Source organism: Pomacea canaliculata, linkage group LG6 (assembly GCF_003073045.1).
Source record: "Pomacea canaliculata isolate SZHN2017 linkage group LG6, ASM307304v1, whole genome shotgun sequence".
NCBI classification, from domain to species: domain Eukaryota; kingdom Metazoa; phylum Mollusca; class Gastropoda; order Architaenioglossa; family Ampullariidae; genus Pomacea; species Pomacea canaliculata.
This window is the reverse complement of record NC_037595.1, coordinates 12,347,192-12,370,178: the sequence shown is the minus strand read 5'-3', so window position 1 is coordinate 12,370,178 and position 22,987 is coordinate 12,347,192. Positions and strand designations below refer to the sequence as shown.

Below are 22,987 nucleotides of genomic sequence, written 5' to 3'. Positions count from 1 at the left end.
TAAGCTGAAAGTGAAGACAATAGCGCCGATGGAAAAACAATGCAAAGACTGTGAAGAGGTTGTGACCTGTGTTTTAGACACGATTGCAAGTTGTCTACAAACCCTAAATTTTGAGCAATGGTATTAACATTTGATCCCAACTGTCCACTTGACTGGAGTTTCCGTTTAAAGCACGTATGTTGGATGTGCAATCTATGCTGGATGTGTAGCTTGCCAACAACAATAATTACCGCTGACTCAGCGTTGCGACACTGATAGCTGCATTGTCACTAATTATACCTGGGAAAGACCAGGTGGCAGCTAACAGGTATTTGCTTGGAGCAACTGTATTCATCAAGCACGTCTTCGATTCCTCATTAAAACTGCTTATCGTGACTATCGAAATAGTAGCATGTTCTGTTGGTTTCTTTTCATCCTGTCTTTCTCTGAAATCTTTATGCGGATAACGTACTAAATCTCTCTTCATTGCTTGTGTTTGAGTAAAACTAACATACCAAATTATGCCAAGATCAGTGATAATCTTCAGTGAAGATTTTTGCTTTTTTTTTTTTTTTTTTTTAAATCGCGCTCTCAACTGTTTCGTTCTTGCAGATGTAAGATTTCTGCTTTTTTCTTTTTTAATCTCAGTCGTTGATCCTTTTATTAAGTGCCCTTCCACCGGGCTTCATTGGTTGATGCGTGTTCCAGATATTGGATGCACTTGGACATTTGTCTGTTGAATTGCACCTCAGGGTTTTCAGCTCTCCTTTACCTCCTGAGCTGTGGATTTCGTGTGGATTCACCAATGTGCCTGATGCCAAGTCTGTGAGATATGAATTTAACCCTGCCTGGGCATCCTGTGTGTAGTGTTTATTGGCCTGGTGGACTGGACACGTGATTTATTTATTTACTTATTTATTTACTTATTTATTTACTTATTTATTTACTTATTTATTTATTAACGCTGAATTCCTTTCGGTTGTATTAAACAGCCGCTAAACGTCCAAAGATCATTTTTAATTACATGTGGAATTTTGTCAGAGAGTAAAGATCGATGTCCTTCACTTTGATGTTCTCACAGAAGACAAAACGACATACATGCCGCTTATCTAACCTGAACTCTTGGACTGAGAAAAGGCAAATACTAAGCAGACTGGACCCTAGTCTCCTTCATTTCTCTTTCCCTCCACAAGGCGATAACCTTCTACTTGAAGGTGGAGAAGGCAGGTGGAGAAGACTACATAAACTGAAGGCGGTTGCAACTGTTTCGGAGTCAAAGGTCGTCGGCTCAGGGCTAGATAGGACTCCCCGAAGCCGACACAATTTTTGTTTAACCAATATGAATTAGTAAGATTTTTAGGCCATATTTTTTACTTTTCATGTTTATTTTCTTTTTGTTTCCCTGCTTTCCTACCCTTCCTCTTGAGTAATGATCCCTAAAGCTTCACATGTCATCTCCCAAACGTGAGCCCTAAGCTCCTGATTGAACAAATGAGACTACATTTCTCCTTTCCCGTACTCGAAGGGTTTATGTCCGCTTAGTTAATTCCAAGATCAGTCTTTCTATGCATGGAATGCCCTACACAGAACAACAAGTTTACTCCCCATTAAAGGAGCAAACCTACAGATTTACTCACACTATAAAAAGATTGTTAAGGAATGAAATAAAAGCATGAATAACAGTAAATAAATAAAATACATCGCATTCATTCCAGGGCGGAGTGTTGTGTATTTTGTAGAAGCGAAAGCTCTCCTTGAATTTGTTTGTTTGGTTGGGTTGGGGTTTTTTTTTCCTATCCGATTAATAGCATAGGGATGAAAAGGCCCACCCATGCGTTGCTGAATGTATTACGGAGGTAGGTCATGTCTTTCTAGAAAGTGCTCACCTACGCATCAAGAGCAAATACTCTTTAAAAATCCCATGTTGAAATCCACGGATGGCGCCCGATACGTGATATTGGATCCTTCAGGTCGCAAAGAGAGAGGAAGAGAAGAAAGATGAACAAACGACAGAAGTGTGTACCTGCTGCCCAAGCGGAGGTACCGTCTCTTTGTTGCTTTCCCTCCTCTGCACTGTTTGCGCATGCCTAACAACTGGCTTTGTGTGGTCGCATAACAAAGGATAGAGCGAGCGGCGCAGTACTATTTGGCCACATTCCAGTATTTTGTTTCGAAGCGAAAGCTCATTAATGTTTGATGTGATCCATTTCGAATGTCATTTGTTTTCCTGGAAGTGTCGATTACTTTTGTCGCGCATTTTAAATGGATGCATCATCACCTAAACTGAAATAAACAAACAGAGGTTTCTAATCACCCTCAAAAGAAATACCCAAAACAGATGTATCATCACCCAAACTGAAATAGGTCATTAAAATGAATATTTCATCGCCTCACAATGACGTATCATCACCCAGGATGTCAGCTAAAAAAAAAGTGCAAGATAAAGCGCCACTCACAAAATTTTCCAGCAAAACCAGTTTCTCGGTGAGAAAAAAACCCAGCCAATTGTGTTCGTCCTGTGTCTAGAAAGAAAAAAAAAGAAAGCTGTCAATGACTATTTTTTCATCTATGATATACATGCATCGCTTGCTTCTTGTTCTAAACATAGCCGTTAGCATGTGTTGTGAGCATGCAGTCTGTCAAGAGAACCAAAAGTTAAACCGTTTCACAAAGTCTTCCTCACGCCCATGCTTGGCACAGGTAGGCCGTTATCAACTACTTATTCAAATTAATATCCGCCGTTACCTGTAGGGAACACTATGACTGGTTTTTCTCCCATATGAGCTAGTCAACAGAGCATAGCTCAGTCTTCGTGCATGGCTTGGGTTTGTTCACCTTTTGAAACTTTCTACTAAACCGTTGGAGAAGGCTTCCCGCGCAAAGAAGGTCATGGCCGAGAATATCCTCCCTTAAACGCTTGCATAATGTTTGTGTCATGGACTAAGGTTTCCCCTTTTTTTAGCATTACAATCCTTTCCCGCGTTTTCCTCCCACCTTGCAACTCCCCTACTGTGTGCAGGCTCATCCTTCAGACTGAAAGGCGCGGTGTAAGGTGGCAATGTCCCATGTTGCATTATCTTGCGGGGAAAGTTTTCTACTTGTTGCTTTGTAACTGAAGCGGCGACCTCTCTGTAGGGATTTCTCAGCTGTAGCATGACACAAACATGAAGCTTTCTTCCACATGTCCATCCTTATACAAAGTCCCGGTGCGCTTATATATACATAATTTTTGTTTGAATTTCTCCACCATTATCTAAAACTGATAAATAAAAGTAATAATACTCTGCTATTATTATTTTTTTATATTCGTGTTATGCATTTTCCGTTGGAAATATAAGTCATAAATATTTTTGTGTACATTGTCATGCCTTGTGTGTGTGTTAATTTTTATCAAGATAACTGCTGTCTGTATACCGTCAAGGTAATGATGATTCAGTGTATTCATTATGTGTAGCAGGTTGCGTACAGTCGTTCGAGAAGTTCAATGGTCGCACCTATATGTTTAGTTTTCTGCTGCATTGTGATATTTCTCCTTTCATTTCCTATTTACTTGCGTTACAGTCATTACCAAAAAAGGAAGCTGTCGGTAACCACAGAACTTGTTTTCGTGATTCAGATCTGAGGATTGACTATCCGCGATCACCAAGACACAAGGGTGAATGGGCGTGGTTCAAGTGCAAGGCAAGGATATTACAATACGCGAGAAATGATTGGCTGTTTGGCCTTCTGAGGGGTCACGACTCTGTCGTCTGCTTTTTTGCTTCCGGTCCTGCATGCAGCACCTGTCCCGAGCGTCAAACGCCCGAATGGTAGATGACAGTGATTTACTGGCCAGGTTTTTAAAACAGATAGCAAAAGAGACAGTAGAAACACGCCTGGCAGAGCAAATACAGCCGCCACCCCCATAAACGCCGGCTGACTGTAGCCCTCGCTCGATCCTTCAATCAAGGTAACCTGTTCACCAACAGCACGCATCGGCGACATGACACAGTGAAGTACACGGCGCATAAAAGTAGGACGCCAGCGCACCAGTGTCGAGGGCACATTTTATTGTCGAGGACTTGAAAAGAACAGTGTGAGAGCCGTGCTTGGGAGGCTATGTATGGTTTTACACGGACACAACAGTTTGGCCATGTGCTAACTCGGCCGCAGAACGAAGGTTAACAGGAAGAGAGGTCGTAAACATCGTCTGGGGGTTATTCAAAATACATGAAGTAAGTGAATCATAGCTGCCTCGAAGTTCACGGGGAATCGAACGAACGTAGGAGGTCCGAACCCTTCCTCACACGACCATCGATCTCACGGTACTTTATTTGTTAGGCGGTGTTGTCTCTGTCGATCAACGAATAATAGGTGTTGTAGTTTCTGAAAATTCGTGAGGAAAAGAACCCATATGGCTGTGGGTAGATTACATACGAGTACAATATCCTGCAACATCGACAAGATCCAGGCATACCATACAGGTGAGTAACATTTATTCCTGGTTACATCCGTAATTAATTATGATCTTCAGAGGATAAGAACTGATATCTAGTAAGTATTTATTTTCTATCAACACCTATCTGCCTGACATATCTGTCACACATACACACTTAAAATCACATACACACACAATAGAACCTTAAGTAGCAACGGAAAATATTCTGAAGGAAATATGTGAGGTAGATGAATGTATGAGCGTCCTGTTTGTCTCGGTGATTCAGTGGTAAATAAAGGATGTTGAGCCAGTGATATGTAAGTGTGTGTATTCATAAATAAATGCTTGTGCTTGAAGATTTTTGTATTATAAAAAAAAATCAGCCAGGACCTGCGCTGATGATACATGTCAATTCTATTCTGTTGACTAAATGTTGTGCCGTCAGTATGCCCTTGGAATTGGTTACCATGGCATTAGCTTAGTGAATGGCAAACGATGAACAGAAATAAAAGCCATGACCCTTAGCAATTGCTGTGCGACACTGTGACAACGGACATTTTGACATGCAGGAGGAGATAGTAGCATTATGCAACAGCTTTTCTGCCGGAAAGAGCGGAAGGATAAATATATTTCTGCAAAATGTCGTGTCACAGAAGACATGGACTGCTTGCTTCACCCCATGCATATGCAGATACATGTATGCCCTCAAAGTATACTCACCTATTTCATGCTAGTCGTTTGAAAGTAGTTTGCCTGACATTGTAGGTTAACTGAAAAGGTGTAATGTTTAAAACAGTTTTCTTTATTCTAGTGTAGTCGTGTAGACAAGAGGTGGTGTCACAGAATAGAGTATTAAAGGTCACAATGGTGAAAGGGTCAGAGCTGGATCAGCGAGAAATCATCCCTTTGAAGTCTTTCTTTTGCCTTTAATGGAGTTTGATCGAGAAAAATAAGCAGTTCTAATCTCGCACACACCACATCGTCCATTTCCTTTTGTTGCCTCTGACTTTCAAACAACAATGAAAGCTAGTCCGTCAATAGTTTTTAAATGATAGAGAATAAAATAATGCAACTACTAATAGGGATCATAGTAACTGTATCGAATGTTGACATATAACTTCAGCTTTTCAGATGACACGATTTGAAATTCACTTATACTTTTAGCATTAGTGATACCAGGATGGGCAGCTGCTGGGGTCCCAGTGTTGGATGCAGTTGGGAGGCGATGGTTGGGGTCGTTTGTCAGATGAGCCTGCGGACCTGATGACCTGTCCATTACCCGTATGTCATCAAATACTTCAGCACTATATATTTACCTAGCAAGGCCATTCTCCTTTGCCAGGATTCAGGTCGTGTGGTAGCTTTGTTGGCTGGGGCTTCAGTGTCCTATAGCAGGCAAATATTTCACGGGTTTTTATTGTGAAATTCGCACTCCTGCTTCACGCTGAAGAGCTCGAGGATTCAATTATTTAATTAAGAACTTATATTCTTATCATTTTTATCATTGAACAAGATCTCTTTTATATCATATCACAACTTAACACAGTCCAAACTGCTGAAAGTCATGAGCAAACAGAAAATGCAGTTTCTTTTTATGTCTTTAAAATCTCTGCATTGCTGAACTTTGCTGCTGTGCGACCGGAAATCGACGTCATCGACATCAACAATTTTGTTTACGTCGTCACAATGTAGACTTTAAACCAAAATAAAATAAATAACGAGCTTCCCTCACTTTTGTATCTCATTCATCAATGCTGTTCCGACAAACACAACACTGTAGATAGAGGGTGTAGATATGAGGGTGTGTTGCATTCAGTCACCAAACCCTGATCGACCCTTCACACGGCCTGAGGAATGAATCAACGACGAGGGATTCCTTTTCCTCCCCTTGTCCCCTCCCACAACCCCCCTGGAAAATGTCTCGAACACACAAGTTGTGTATCTGTGAATATCGTGGCGCCGCGGGTTGTACAGAAGTGCGCGGCGCGCGAGGGCCTGTGGATCGATGTGGGGCGCGTCGTCCTGCTTGCGGCACAGCAGTCGGTTGGCCGCCGAGGACAGCGTGGGCGACCCTACAAGCTTATTCTAGAACCTACGTACGATCGCCGGTTGAAAACGTCGTCAGGAAGATGACGGTTGCCGCTGAGAAAGTCTTGATGGCGTTGGGTTGCTCTGTTGAGGTGGGGTGACTATTCTACCTACAAAGCCTACCTCAGTGAATGTCTCGCTCCTCCGATAATCGTGCAGCTGCTGTTGTTGACTGTTTTCCATCGACTGGTAACTTCGATGTTATACTCGGGTTAGAGTGACTTCTTGCCCGGCCACGGAATAGCACGGTTTAAAGGTAGGTCTCTTCAGCTTACATGAGGTGTCGTGAGGGAGTGTGTATGTGGGTGTGTGTGGACTGACAGAGCCGCCCGGCTCGCTTATATGTTGGCCTGAAGCGTGTCGACACGATCTCGTTCAACTTGTCAAGCAGCTCGTCTATCGCATGAGGTTTGTCGTTAATAATTATTGGATATTCACACTTTTAAATGGAAAATAATCACCAACACCAACACCTATGTGAGAATCTTTGATATACTGCCGTATACACAGCTATTGGCGTGGCCTTAGCATTGCGTCAGCCTCTAACACACTGTCGATTCTAATCGATGGTTTTGCGACCCGATGGAACTGGTTAAAAGGAAGGCAAAAAGAACCACTGCAGCTGCGCAATTAAATCTGTTTTTCAACTCAAATACCGTGAATTTACACTGAGTCATGGTTCGTGATTTTAACGGGGTGTAAGTGTTACAGAAGTCTCACCTCTATAACTCCACCCACACTCTTTCAGTTTCTTCTTTCCTTCCCACCCCACTTCAACATCAAACATGACCTTAGGCTAGATATGGATCCATATATAGAAACACTGTACGGTGTATTGTGTAAATAACCCGTGGGTTGTGCTTACAAAAAGCTGTGCTGCGGTCTTAGCAGCAAGTCTGTTGCGCACGGAGGGCACTGGCTGGCAAGGAGAATCATAGTCATCTTGTTAGGCTTGAACTCATCAGAGAACAATCTCAATTAGTCTAGCACCAAGTCCGTCAATAACTGGATCCTGTCCAGCAGACCACTGTGCCGTCGGGAAGGAATATTATTGCTATCTTTCGCACACGACTGACATGAAGACGACGAAGAACAGGAAAAGAAGAAGAAGGTTAATGATGATTATGAAGAAGGGGTTGATTTCCGTTAACGTATTTATGTGGTTGTTTTGAAAATGGGGAGGGGATGAGTATGTGTGGTCCTTTATCCATGCTATTTCTTATATGTATATATTGCTTTACATTGTTCAGATATTACAAAAGAAGATATTACAACACATTTTCTGACAGGAATAAAATCAGCTGCTCATTAGTACTGTCCTCAAAGTGTTTGCACATTTCATCATGACAGTCGAACCAAGACTAGCCTCTTCAAAGCAGCGTGGACACACGTAAACATAAGCTGAACTAAATTGCTGGCTATAGCCATTTTATTCGTTTTATAGATAGAGTGTAATTGGAAAGAGCCTGATGATATCCCCATCGAGAAGATTGCTGCAAATCACGCAGGAAACTGTTTGGCCAACAACTCAGGACTGGTGGACGAGTTAATTGGTACCTTGCCTGTGCACAACGGTGTGAACGGTCGGGCTTTGTCAGTGGATGGCTCCATTCCCAGAATATTCTAGAAAGGAGCTTTCGATGACAAAAGATCTCCAAGCTTTTGCATTTAATGAGTTGATAAAGGATTAGTCGAAGATGGATATCTTGACTTGCCTTGTAGGGAGGGATGGGAACAGACAAAAACCTGCGGACAGAAATTATTTTCAGATAAATCAGACTAACATTCTAGAAATTATAGCAATTTCTATTCTGCTTCATTCACCCTTGTTATCTATAATACGATAGCAAACTGTTCTTTAGAGAAGAAAATGTTGATGTTAGTCCAAACTCGTTATTTCGCTACAATCCATTCAACCCCAACTTTGAGCAAGAGGCGAGGGTGGTGACATGTGAAGAGGATATGATAGCCTCTTTATTATGATATTATGATCCTTAACTAAAGATAGCTATGTGGAGGGGGGAATAAAGTTTGCCGCAAGGCGGCGAGGTTGGCGAGAAAACGAGTTGATATTGTATTTCGGTATGGAAGCCTTATGAAAGGGTGTTCGACATCTCTCTCTCACACAATCTTTTTCCTTCCTCATATCTTCTTTCTCTCGCCTTCTTGGGATACAATAACTACTGAGAAAAGAACCATATGTCACACAGAACCCCTATGTAAAACTGCCTCTTAAGAGTGTGTATATATATATATGAATGTTTATCCATGCACGTAAATAAGAGTATGTGTATGTGTGAGTGTAGGAAAACGAGGCTCACCTTCTGGTATTGGCAGTAACGCCCAGATGTCAATAAAGAGTTCGAGTTCTCTCGCCTTCTTCCTCTCATCTTTTAACTATGTGATATCTGTCTCGTATTTCAGTTATTTTTCTCTTTATTCTGAAAACCCATAACCATGGGAGAAAGATTAGATAAAGAATGGAGGAAATCCAGAGGTGGGGAAAGGAGAGAAAATTCATCACAATACACAAAATTTATTACCTTAACTTTATCTCTTAAGCATTATTTTGTGAAGTGGTCCTTGTAGTCCTCACACGTACGCAGTTCTACCCGTTATCAGCTGCACATGTTGCAATATCTCGTAGGCGGGAATGATGTTGCCTTGGCAAACAGGGTCCTGCGGTGAGAAGTGGAGTACGAGCATACCTGCTTTATTTAAATGGACATGGCGCTTGCTACCAAGTTTATGTGCCCACGCTAAAGCGATAAGAAATATTTGCCAAACAAACTTCACCTTTTATATGTAGCTTCGCTTAAAAAATATCCTTGTAAACTCACTCTTTTCATGTAGTTATGTGCTTAAGTTATATGGGGTGTGGGTGGGTCTTTTAAAGGGTGACAAGAGATGGGCTTGAAGCAGGATGAACATTTTTTCCATTTTTTAAAGAGTCATAACCAGAGAGTACATTTGTTTTAGTGTTTAACGGATTTTGTGAGTACACTGTTCTCCGTCTACCCACAGATTGGTTCACACGTAAGTTCCTGTATAGACTGTTAATATATTTACGCGAGGACCTTTATTTCGTTTCAGTAGCTTCTCTTATGCTCGGCAGCTGTGTGCTATGCAATTAATAATAATAATACATCCTACTCTTTCTATCTTCCAGTTTAAACGCATCGTCTGGGAAATCGCGGAGTCTTTAAAATGTCACAACGATACTCGAGCAGTTCCAGCGGCTACACCAATGGCTATGGCGCCAGCGGTCAGCGACCCAGCAGCTTCTGTTCTGGCTATGGCTCAGGGTACTCCAGCCCAATGTACAGCCCCACCTTCAAGTACGCCCAGAGCCCCTTGCACAGTCCCCCCGCCAGTCCCACCAGCACCGGCTACCACAGTGACCTGTCCAGTCCCAACCCCGGCACGCACGCCATGCGCCTGTACGACGTCAACCCCGGACACCATCACCACGACCATGAACACGAGTATGACCACAGCATGGAGCTCCACCAGGCGCCCGACACCTTCCCGTGCGGCCACGCGCTGTGCCACAACTGCTTGCGTCGGCTCATGAGGTCGACCGGAAGTGCCCTCGGCACGTGCTGCCCGGTGTGCCGCGAAGAGATCAGCGGGGAGGAAGCCTCGCTGGCCGCCATGGGCCTGTCGCGCGACGGCCAACAAGAGGGGCCCGTGTCGCTGCTGACCAACTTCGACGAGATCGTCAAAAAGTTTAACGGCATCACCCACAACCTGCGGCGCCTGAAGGACGAGAGCGTGCAGGTTGCGCTCCATGGGCATGACCTACACCAACACCGTGTGCCACATGTGCCGCGAGAGCCACCCGACCCTGCGCGTCATCCAGGTGCGTACCCACATTTCTTCCTTTGTCAGTAGCTGCGGAACTCCTTGCAGCTGCTTTGCAGTTTATTTTCAAGTTATTTCTGGTCGTTGTATTGCTGCAGCTGATGAGTTGTTGTAAAACGTAAGCGAGAAAAAAAATAAATGCTCCAGTCGTTCTGGAAGCGTAAATATCAGTTTTTTTCAGTGAGTTCTTTTTTTTTGAAAAAGTTCCCAATAGGACTATAAGAGGAAATCAAGGAACAAACAGATTCACAGATTTACAGAAAAAGCCTATAAAGAAAAAAAATAAAGCCTAAAGAAATCCTTTTAGTTGGATTGAACTGATTGATATGGCTGAGCGAAATTGAAGAAGAGAGAAAGAGGAGAAAAGGGCAAAAAAAGCAGAAAGAATGAATAAATGAAGCAAATTAAACAAAGAGAAGTAAAAGCATCTTTGGAATCGTCTAAAATTACACATAAAATTTACAGTTACCGTAACTGTATAAATTTTTGCTGTTGGTGTAAATATAAAATGGTTGTTTTTACCTACATGCGTCAGTTTATAGTGATAGTGATACATTTGATGAACAGTAGAGTACAAAATGACTTGCAACTATAGCAAAAGGTGAGGGTCATAGTACGACTTTTTTTTTTCAAGTGTCCTCATATGGTGTCAGTGTCATCACCTCACATTTAACCTTTCCTCTCGTTTGCCATTCTCCCTTCCCCATCCCTGAACACACACCCTCACACAAGGGTACGCTGCTTGAATCACATACCCTTAAGGATAATAACGAATTCAACATTGGCGCTTGTACATGTTCCTGTAATGTTACAATTGTTGTTAATCATTTCTCACTTTTCACTACTGTTTCTGCTGCAAATGCCAGCATCCCATACCGCAAGTACAGAGAAGTTTATATTATATTGTTATTAACTTCCATAACATTGATGATATTACATATACAGAAGGAGGAAAGAAGTCAAGGTATCGCCATGCCCACCCTTTGTTAACTGTTTCTCGGAAAGCACTGCTTCCTGTACATTTTTGTGTCGTTTAAATGTATTTCAATTTCACCAGCTGAAAAATATTAAATCTGAAAGTAATACTTATTAATTTAAGCAAATTGTTTAAGTAATTTTTGTAGATATAGATATTAGTATCATGCACTCATCTATATACTATCACAAATATTCCCCCCCCCCCCCGGGCTTATAGCCAATAAAATAAAAGTGAAAATGACTTTTTTATGATTAACTTCGTAATATCAGTCTGTATCCGTTTTAGGGGTCATAATAAACAATATTTAATGAACGAACGACACAGTCTATTGATCAGTAGCAAAATAACTGTATTAAATGACGAGCCACGCCAGTAAAATACGTTTACGATTAGCTAAATCGATACACTCATTGGCCTATTAAGGGAATCAATGCGGCACACATGTCAGTGTCAATGGCAGTGGCAGAATGTGATCATGAGAGATGTGTTATCCCCAGGAGCAAAATCAGCTTTCCGTCGTTCACGAAAGGCCGAACGCGTGGAGCAACTACTTCTACAGATTGCAGCAGGGCAAAGTCGTCACCACCTTCTATTCCAAAGTCAACTCTTCCACAATCTGCGTACCCTGTACCTATCGGGAGTTGCAGGAGAGCAAGGCCATCCTACCGGCCGAGCTTCAGAATCTCCCGGAAGTAGATCCATCCAAGAACCAGTCCCTGGTTTTGGCTGAAGTGAGTAGTAAACCCTACCACTCCTTTAAAAATAGTATTTTTTTTTATCCAATTACTATTTGAATTTTATCCAAATACTACTCATTATTGACTTATTCGGTGTTTATTTTATAGATAATGCGTGCCTTATTTTGAATTCTTGTGTCCTTTACACCACTGACTTTTAAAAAGTATCTATATCACACATAGAAAACATTTTTAAAAATTCTTTGCGTTCTCTTTTTTTCTTTTTTCGAGTTATAGTATTTATGTTTAACATGAACTCTTGTCAACGTAGGTGGGGAAGATCATTGCCAAGAGCACTGCACCCTGATGGTCCTGCGAGGCAAGAACGTCATCGAGGTGGACCACAAAGTGCGCATGCGCGAGCGTGCGGACCACTTCTGCTTTACGGATACGGTGGAGCAGATCAAGACCAGCGTCCAGCACCAGGAGGAGGACCTGCTGCGCATGGCCACCAAGCAGGTGCGAGACACTGGGCGCGTGTACCACGTGCAAGAGCATAACGAGATCGACTTCGACCTGGACGAGACTGCGGTGTAAAGTGGCGAGAATTTCCGGAGTCTGGCGAGAACCTGGGGTGTCGAGAGCTCAGCAGAGGATATACTGGTGTGGGAGTTAGCTGTGTTTGTGTACACTTACGTGGTGGTCTTGCGTTTTCTTTCCTGGTCAGAGAACCGGTTAACTTGCTTCCTGGTCAGAAGGGAATTCATCGTCTGCCACAAACTCCAGTTTCCTGAGAAAGAGATACACGTACAAATCCAGGTTCTGAAAGTGAATCCTTCCTAAAGAACTACTGTAGTAAGGATATGCTCTTACATTGGGATGGCCGTCTGTGTTCCGATTGTCTCAGGAAAGAAAGGTTGACTTTTTCCAGTGCCATCGTTGCGATAACCGTAACATGAACGGCTGGAAGCTAATAATGTAAAATTCTGGATGGTCATTTACAGTGCTTTTGCGGCTAGTGGGCACGTTTGTACAGATTATTTATTACTTTTTGTCGAACTTTGCTATCAGTGGTAGCCACGTGACCTTGTAAAAATATTAGCCGTGCCCTAGAGCAATCTTATGTACATAAAATGTAACTTGCATATATAATTTTATCTCCCTACCTTTCTTCAACCTCAAGTGTGCTTTGAAAAGACGGTGAAGGTAGTGAGTGGATAGGAGATATGATGTGTTATTCCTGTCTCAAGTGCGAACTCCGTGTTGGTGTATGCGTCGATACCCCCTTCTAGGGGAGGCAACTGTGTTGAGCTGCTAATTACTGACGATGGGATGGTTGCCAAAGTGTAGCAAGTCTCCTGCTCTAATTTCACTTCTAATTACACAGTTCGTTGACACATGTTGTGACCTGCTATTTAGTGAGGGCCTTATTTTCACTTAATATTATGTAATTCCTAATCCCTTGTCTTAAATGGTTTTTGTAGGTGGCTGGTTGGTTAGAATGAAGAGTACACTGCCTACACCTCAAGGTGATTTAATTTGGGGTGAAATAGTGAAGGGGAAGAGAAAGGGTTAGACAACCAGAATGTTCGGAGATGATCATTGCTCTAAAGCCAACACTTTAAACAGATACCATGTTTTGCTGAGTGTGCTTTCCTGAGATGAAATATGTACCCACAAGCTTCATTCAAAAGTGTAATGATGTAGCAATCGGCTCCCTTCCCAGTCCTCCAGCCTGTCAGAGTTGAATTTGTTTTTTTTTTTGAGGGGGGACGGTAGGTGGTATGTAGTATTAGTAAAAAGGGTTCGATGTTTGTGGCTCATTGACGACGGAAAGATCCAGATTGTGTCTGCAGTGGGTTTCATAGCTTAGACAGGGATAAGTGAGACATATTTTAAAGCATGTTACATTGTTTACATTGAAACAGAATGCCATGCAAGAAGACTTCAAACTATACAGCTTGTACGCATTAGACACATTCTCTTGAATCTTGAAACATATTTTAAAATAGCGGCAGTGCATTCATATTGTACTTCTTGCTAGAAACCAGTTACTGATACATTATAGACTTGTATATGTGTGTGTGTGTCGTGTTGACTGTTCCAATTATTATTTTTTGTATCTAAAAATGACGAGGAATCCAAAAGTCTTCAACCTAAGCTATAATCATGGTCTGTGTTTATATGACTTCCAGCCAGCTATTGTCATCAGCATCGGATTTCTATTTTTTTAGTGGTCATTTGTTGATAAGTCCATTTTTGCTTTCTTATGTTATGTCAAAATTGCATTGGTTTTGTCTTTGTCCGAAATCTTAAGAAGACCAGCAGAAGCTTATATCAGCTTTGAAATCGTTGTGCCTTCAGAGGTTTTCAAGGGGTTGAGCAAGTCTTTCCTAACAGAACATCGCTGCAGCTTATCTGCCTGTTGATCGATGAAGATCAATAAGTTCCACTATGGCGCGGATATAAATATGTAGGCGTGTAAATATTGTGACAGAGATCCTTCGCTCCCTTTTTCTCCCTCTCATTCCCTCTTCGTCTTCTTCTGTGATAAATGTTAGCAGAAACACAATATAACACAAGAAAATCAAATGTCATCTCGTTCTCTTTAGTCGTAATCATTCCATCGTCTCTCTTTTTCCACACACACACACGTGTGCACCCCACACACACACACACACACACATACAAACACACTAACTGGCAGTACTTGGGAACTATCTGAACTCTCTCTTATCCAAAAATCGAGCCAGACGTGACTTCCGGTGTTTTTTATAACTGACCGAGTGCCAAGGCTTGACTCAGGATCTTGCCCGACACGTGGCCTTTTATTTGAAAGTCTTTCCCAAGTAATGGTATATAATAATATTTTTTTGTGACAAGGCAGAGGTGGATGCAGGTTAATCAGAGGAATCTGTGTCGGCTGATTATATTTTAGAGAATATTTTTATCATTATTTTTGTTGTAAGATTCAATTGTTTTTCCCCCGGTCTAACATGCGAAGGAACACAGTTATAGCTATTTTGGTAATGTCTTTATTTTAAATCTGCAAGTGAATTTCAAAGCTATCTTCAGCGACTTCCAGACTTGACTGTGATTTTAGCACTTTACAACTTATCGTAAAAAAATAATATATAAAATAATAAAGTCCTCAAAACTCAATGTCTCACAAAATAGTTCTTAAACACCTCGGTAAGCCTTAGCATTATGCGATGTATTTATTAGACCAGCTGCAAGCTGTGTTTCCACCTTTGTAGCCTTAAAAAACACTAAAGAAACTTTATTACAAGATTCACTCGAACTAAACTTTTTATGCAATTTGTGCAAGTACCTTTATGATGCATCAGGCATATGCTTGGGAACCTGCACGATTTTCTAAACTATGCCTGAGTACACGCAGAAGTAAATAAATATCGGAAAGTGTTCATGACTAGTTGTGGCTGTACAACTAACTACAAGTTCAAGATTCTTGCCTATCTTTTTTGAATATATAAACGCAAAAGTAGAACTCACACACTTCCTCTCACACATACACATAGAGGGACAGCTCTTGCTAAACAATCCGTCTGTTCTTGTCTAGAATGATATACCTATGACAGATTTTTCCAAGCTCTTCTAATTAAACTCGCAGAAGTACCAATCCTTTTCTAAGAGGTAACTATCAGGCGTTACGGAGGATACATGATGGTTCTTGTTTACATCCGAAGAGATCTGAGGCTTCAGCCTTTTCCTTGCGAGTGTTTGTCCTTGTGGAACAGTCTTCAACAGTCCTTTCTTACCTCTGTCGTCAGCATTATAAAAAACAGGTTTCCGTCTCACTTTTTATTGCATTTGAGTTTATCTAGAGAATGCTTTTTAAAAGTTTTAATAAGGTGATATTGCATCTCGAGTGCTGTTTCTCTGGAAACAACACTTAAACCAATATTTGTATTTGCTTCTTTCTAAATGATGGGTACAAAAGGATGGTAAAACCATTTTTATATTGTTAAAGTACCTTTTTTCAACATTTAAACTGATAATTGTATATTTTAATGAATGTAGTAAGACTGTGATAGACTTAGTGGAGTCGGTTCTTTTATGTACAAAAATCTTTGTGTAAATCACATGACAAAATGTTAATGCAAAGACCTAACTGTATTTTCCATACTCTGCTTGAATGTATGCTAGTCTATGTATGCAGCTGGATGACCTCCAGTTTCAACATCCACACAATACTGTGTATGAGTAGGCGAGAATGAATGAAGCGTGTTGGGGTGGGGGTGGGGATGGAAGGCGAGGACATTGTGCTTGTAGAGTGTTGGGTTAATAGCACTCTGGGTGTGAGCGAGCCAGACAAATGATCGGGGTACCTGTCGAGATGTTTATTAGCTTTAGTTGTCGCTGTCTCCATTACAGAGATCAAGAACTGTACCGTTCTTGTCCCGCTGAACAGGTGTCTAGTAATAATAACACCAAGTTTCAACGATGTTGATTTGATGCATACATAGCTCAAAGCACTAAGTTTAAAACACTAAGACTTTCGTCTTAATATTTTTACACTAAATGTGATTATGTTGAAGTAATGTGAGATACACTACTTAAAATTGATAATTTTTTCCTCTCTGTTGTTAATTTTTTTTACAGTTATTTTGTCGTTTGTTAGAGAGGTATGTTGTCCCGTAATTACAGAAAACATTAAAATACAGTTGTACAATGCAAAAGGGATTTACATTTGTTTGCCTGCAAAAATAGGGGCGCTTCTACCTCTTCAATATTGGATTAGTATTAAAAAATCTATTTATGGAACTACACGTTCTCGATTTTCTTGATTAGCATAATATGTTTTAGATATTTGCTGACATTAAACTGGGCTAAAGGTGCATAATTGAGTTTTTTGCCTGTAAATGAAATCAGAAATATTGAGTTGCACGAAATATTAAATAAAGCGGCACTGTTTTCGCAAATAGGAAAATGTATATAAGAGATACTTTCACTTTCCCTTTCACATTTGGAATGAGACGCCCACACAAATTAATGTGTACTAATAATGTGTACTTCCCTAAAAGATCCCGACCTTTAAATGTGCTCTTTAGTTGAATTCTGTCAGGTCTCAGATCATGCAAAAGTCTGAAAATTGAAGGTAGGAACTTCAATTTTAGTAAAACCAATGGTAAGAGCTCAACTGTTCGGAATGTATTAAAATATACATCAAAAGCAAGAAATGCTTAAGAGCTAGCGGGTAGGTGGGTAAGCCTGCTGAAGGTCGTTGCTAAAAAGTTCTTTAGTTTGTCACTTTTCTATATGTTAATGACGGTTAAGGCACAGTTTGTCACTAACAGACTTTGTAACAAATTTATTCACAGACCACAACGTTGCGTAACGTTTGTATTTGCACGGCCATGACAGATTCTGTGATCAGACTGCATGTACTATTACACTTACTGTTTTTAAAAAGTCTATCCTTGAGCACTGACTATATGTATCCGCCTCTGTAACTATTTTACTTCATGAAGCAGTAGATAAAATCTCTCTTGATTGGCTTCACAATTACATTTTTTGCACTTTGAAACCAACTGAAGAGTTTATTATTCAATACGCCATGATTTTTTTTTTCTTTATGGTCTAAAACTAAAGATAACTCCAGCAATATTTACTTCTTATTTTTTTTATTATTATTGACCACAGAGCCCTGCAGTCTTACCTCTCTACTGAAGAATTGTCCTGACGATTTAAAAAAGAGTCAGACATCTTATTTAATTTTAGGAGTAAAGAAACTGACCTGATAATATATGTATTTCATTTTCCGGTGACACGCCTATGTTTGTTGAGTGTTAGGTTGTCCTCCGTGGGTGGACGTTCTCTAAAGTTCCCTGGCTACTGGCTGAAATAAACAGAGTAGCATGGCTCTTGCTTGTGCTAGTTCTCACGATACCTTGCCCATATCCCTTCCACAGGCCTTTATACTGGTAACAATGTAACAATGGTCTTCTTTAGTGCTGAATATGTTAAGCACACACATTCACTGCGCAGAGTGAAAAAGAGTGAATGAAAAAGAGAGAGTGGAGTGGGAGTGAGGAAGAAAAAGGGTGGAGATGTTCTTGCCAAGGGTGTCGTGTCCACTAAATTCAGTCCATGACATTTTTTAATGAAACTGTGTTAATTCGTTAGCACCTATACCTAAGACAAGAAGACAGTATACTGTATGTGTGTGTGGAGGCAATTGGACTGCCACCGTGCCAAGGGCACAGTGATCTTGATGCGATTTTTAGTCTTTCAGAGGTTTCCCCTTTCCACTCTGTCAGTCACTACATAATTTCTGTGTGACTATGTTTTTGCTCATTAGAGCTTTTGTATATTTCAACGGATCGATGTGACCTAGCCCGAAAAATATGTTCATTTGTGCATAATAATCTTCGCAGCTCGATCTGGTTTCTTTCTTTTGGCTGTGAATGACTGCTTTCACTCCGTCTTATCAGTGTGTATACAATCTGTGTGCTGTTAGCGATTGATCGCTCTTTAACTTCAGTGAAACTTAGTGTTTGGAAATTTAAAATAGATTTGCTGTCCAGTACGACGGTTAACATCCAAATGAGTTCTTTGTACCAGCTGTTCTGCTGTTTATAGCGTGATAAACGTCTAAACAATGTGTTGCTCCTTATCAGTCAGCTGAGTACCACGAGTTCAGATCGATACGCGATATAAACGAGGCCAATGCGCACTCAGCAAAGAAAACAAAGTGGAAGTCATTGGGAAAATAAAAATATACTGGTGGCAGAACAAATGGATCGCCTACCTACATCGTGTCGACAATAATACATTATGTCAAAGCATGGGTTCTGAATACCACGTCTTCAAAAATTGCGAATGGGTTTGCCAGTGCTTCCGACTCGAGCCATGATGCAATTTATATATAATAATACTAGCATTAGACAGAGCAACAGTTTCTTCTGCTCGGTAATGAATCCAGCAATCAAGCCAGCAATCAAGCCGTTCAGGAAGGCTAGGATCGATTGGCCCTCGCCCTGTGTGAGGTGTCGTCATAGAGCTCTCTCGTCGAGTGTTAAAACCCCTTCTTGTTGTAGCTCTTTGGAAACGTTGACCAGCTGTAGAAACTAAGCATGACTAATATGAATTATGTGCATATTTAGCTGATTAATCAACCTGATTTGTGGCAGTTTTGTTTGTTCGCTTGCTCGTTTGCTTTGGATTTTCTAAGTAGGGATATGGTGATGAAGAGTAAAACTCCTTGGTAAGCGGTTGTGGAGAAAGGACGACCATCAGACTCTCTCGCAACTTGCTCGCTGACAAACTCAGATTCGCAGTCTTGTAATAAACTATAATAAATGTCAGTATGAAAAACTTCAGAAGCTTAGATTTTAGAAGTTCTTTTACAGTTGGCTGTAATTTTTTCGACAGTTTCTTTCTGTAATAGGATTGTCTGGAATCGAGTGCTGAATATATTGTAAAGGGTTTTTTTTCTGGCTTTCAAAATACTTGTGAGTAATCCAATCGATATGAATGAAAACGGCTAAGATTTTATCAAAGTACTGTGGATGAGTAATTAACCAACCAAACAAACCGTTGGTGCGGTGTAAGGATAGTGTATCAGCCTAGGCGTATCATTTTTGTGAATAAATGGGTTTTTAAATTATAACTTATTTTCACGTCTGCCTTACAAGAACTGCAAGCTATAATCTGACAAAAACACAATGCATTACTTTGTGTGTGTGATGACGTCTGTGTGATTTTGTGGATCGGCATCTTCTCCAAAGGAGTTCAGAACGATGACTGCTGGAACTTTCCACCATATTCCCAATGAAAAAAAAAAAATCCCTGCGTCTGCTGCCTCTAAAGGACGATCGATGGCAAGAGTAGGATGACCTCTTTAGGCTTGTCTGGAACCGGCTACAGACGTGCAGATATTTTGGCAAAGAAAATGTTTCGTGATATTAATTATTTATCCTGTCTGCATTTTATTTTGCTCTTTTTATTTGTAATTAATAAAACACGTGTTGTGTACTGTGCTTGTTATATTTTTCGCTGGATTTTCTTTCTAGCGCTTCTGCTACCGGTTAAAAGCGTTAAAGTTAAGCACGTTTGAAACGTACCCCTATATATATATATCTTGTAAAATATCTTATAAGAATCTCTCCCTCCCCTCCTCCCTTGCCGAATAGGTGGACTAAATTGTTTAAATGCATGCATGATGATAAAACTGAAAATAGAACACAAGAATATGTGTGTGAGAGAGATTTTTCTCCAATATCCCCTTCTGATGAATAGCTTTATGTCTAAATAATTAAATTATTGTTTATATATTTTGACATGGTGTTTCTCTGGACAATAAAATATCTAGACGTTCATGTTTTTTGCATTTTAAGTTCAAATTAACATGAGACCCCCTTGCTGACTCTCAGACTGCAGGTGACAAAAAGTGGATGCAGAAAAAAAATGCCTTTACCTCAAAGTCTATCACATGCTTTAGGTGTGTGACCTACTGTGTTTCCCGAAGAACAAAGAGCATACTTACATGCATAAACAAGCTTTCTGCTAGATTATGCATGTCCCAGCATTGACCCCATGCACTCTCATGCAACCACTATCTACTTGCTGAGCGTGTGCCAACGCCTTCACATTCAGCCAAACTGCAACATGCAAGAAAGAAATAAGATGTCAATGAAAAGTTTCTTGCATGTGGTAATGAAATGCATTGTGCCACTCTTTTCCTATCCAAAGTTGTGATAATGAACATATCTATCGCGGGTGCTATTTCTCGTATGTTTGTGTACGATAACCAATGTTTAGTGCACATTTTGGGCTTCTTTGTTTCATTAGATCAGTGCCTGTTCCCATGTGTACACCTTTAATAGTGTACCTGCTTCTACGGGCTTTGGCATAAACTCCGACAACACTTGTTGATTCTTTTTTCTGTTGAATATACTTATGGTTTTTTGTGAAATATAACAGCATTGACTCAACTGTGTACGTTTTCATGCAACTTTCATATTTATTACATGTACCGCGCTTAGTTAGGCGTCTTTGTGAGTCTTTGTGTGCAATGCATTAAAACCTTTGAGTGTTCTGTACATTCTGTTGCTGCACACTGTAATAAAGGACAAAAGGAATGGTAAAGATGTTGCCAGTTTCTTTGTATCTTACTAACACGTGTGCTTATTTTAAGATTTAAGAACTTTCCAGTGATCGGATCTGAGGTTATGTATCTACTAAACATTATGATGATTATGATCATCTTCAGTATCTTCATCATCATCCTCATCTTCTTCTTCAATATCATCGTCGTTATAAGATGCAGAAGAGGAAAAAAGAGAAAAAAGAAATTGTAATTAAATCCTTTTCTGGTGTTGGAGGTCTCCTTTTTAAAAAACTGAAGTCAATAATCAACTCTTTGTACGATAGGCAAATACAAAGTGACTCTTAAAACAAACTAAGATTTTTTAACTACGTATATTTTTCTGGAAATGAGCTGTAGGAAAAAACAACTCTCTAGCCATATAAAAGCACACACACATTCTTTCGATGTTCTTGATTTTTGTAAACAGATCCACGTTTACAGCTAGTCGTATTCTTGGATACACAAGACACACTCGGGCACATTTTTCTGACATGGCGCTGTAAACATGTAGTTTAGCTATGTGTACAATAATGCGCATGTTATGCTTTTCCTTTTTTAGGTCAGGTCCTTCAGATTACTTGCGATCTCTCTGACACTTTTTTGAACTGGTTACGGTTTTAGCTGACTGATCGCACCCAGTCTGTGGTAGTTGTAGGCACCACATATTCGCATGCTTCTTTGAAGTACAGGGTACCTCAAGGCTCTGTTCTTGGGTCTCATTCACTATGTACATCCAGCCACTTGGTTCCACCATCCGCCACTTGGGCCTGCAGTATCACGTGATGATACACAACTGCTAGCGGCTGGCCTTGCTTCTCAGTTCTAGCACCATGCAGCACAAGTAGACTGTAAAAGCCTAAAATTAATGTTCAACAAATTAAAAATAATTGACAACAAAACTGTGGTCTTTCTAACAGCCTCTGAAAATAAGCTGAAAGGTATGCCATCCTCTTCTACCTTTACTGTCCCTTGGGGTTAACATCTCTCTCAGTCAGTCAGGAATCTTGATGTTATTATTGTATCGTGCTGAGTCCCTACAGCCGACCAACACTAGACACTGTTGTAGTTTGATGAAACAGTATTTATTAAACATGAACAAAATGGCGCTACCGACCAGCTCAAAACGCAAAAGGGAACTGACTACATAAAACCCCGGATGTGCCCTCATGGGATAACACTCATCACCACAATCATTGACCCATCATTATCTCTTGAATTTCACATCAATACATTCTGTAAGTTCATCTCCTTTGATTTTTTCGCAGAGTAGCTCAGAGTAACATACACACACACACGTGCGCACAGACTCATACATAAAAGCCTGTGAGTCTGTGACGCCAAGAGGGAAATTCGCAAATACAGTGATACCTCGGTTCTCGAACGCCTTGACTTTCGACCAAATCGGTATTCGACCAGGAAATTCGAGAAAATTTTGTCTTGGAATCCGAACAAATATTTGGAACTCGAACATCCGAACGTCCGAGATGAGCCGAGTTGAGCCGAATGGCGTTCATTCGGCCCAGCGCGCCTTGCTTGCGTCATCAGTGTGAGTGCAGAGAGAGAGTCACGTTTTTGTGGAGAGAGTCACGCTTTGTGTGTACTGTACTGTATTGCAAATTACTGTACTGTACACTGAATTTAACCCTTAGACATGGGTCCAAAGAAAGCCAGAAGTGGTAATGCAGACAAAGGTAAGCAGAAAGCTGTGAGAACAACTATTGAGCTGAAGAAAGAAATTATTGCCAAATATGAACAGGGCACACGTGTTTCGGATCTGTCTGCTGAGTATGGCATGCCAAAATCAACCATCTCTACTTTCCTTAAGAATAAAGCTGTTATAAAGGCTGCCAATGTTGCCAAAGGTGTAACAC

The 22,987-nt window shown here is 40.7% G+C and overlaps 1 protein-coding gene across 1 annotated transcript; it reads left to right on the top strand.

Moving 5' to 3' along the window:
- The first annotated feature begins 1,906 nt into the window (after positions 1–1,906).
- Positions 1,907–21,115, top strand: LOC112566092. The gene is given in 7 exon segments (XM_025242046.1): positions 1,907–2,019; positions 3,596–4,442; positions 9,654–10,267; positions 10,269–10,346; positions 11,825–12,058; positions 12,336–12,366; positions 12,369–21,115. Coding segments are annotated over 5 exon segments (1,152 nt in total). The 5' UTR covers positions 1,907–2,019; positions 3,596–4,442; positions 9,654–9,691; the 3' UTR covers positions 12,602–21,115.
- Positions 21,116–22,987: the final 1,872 nt, after the last annotated feature.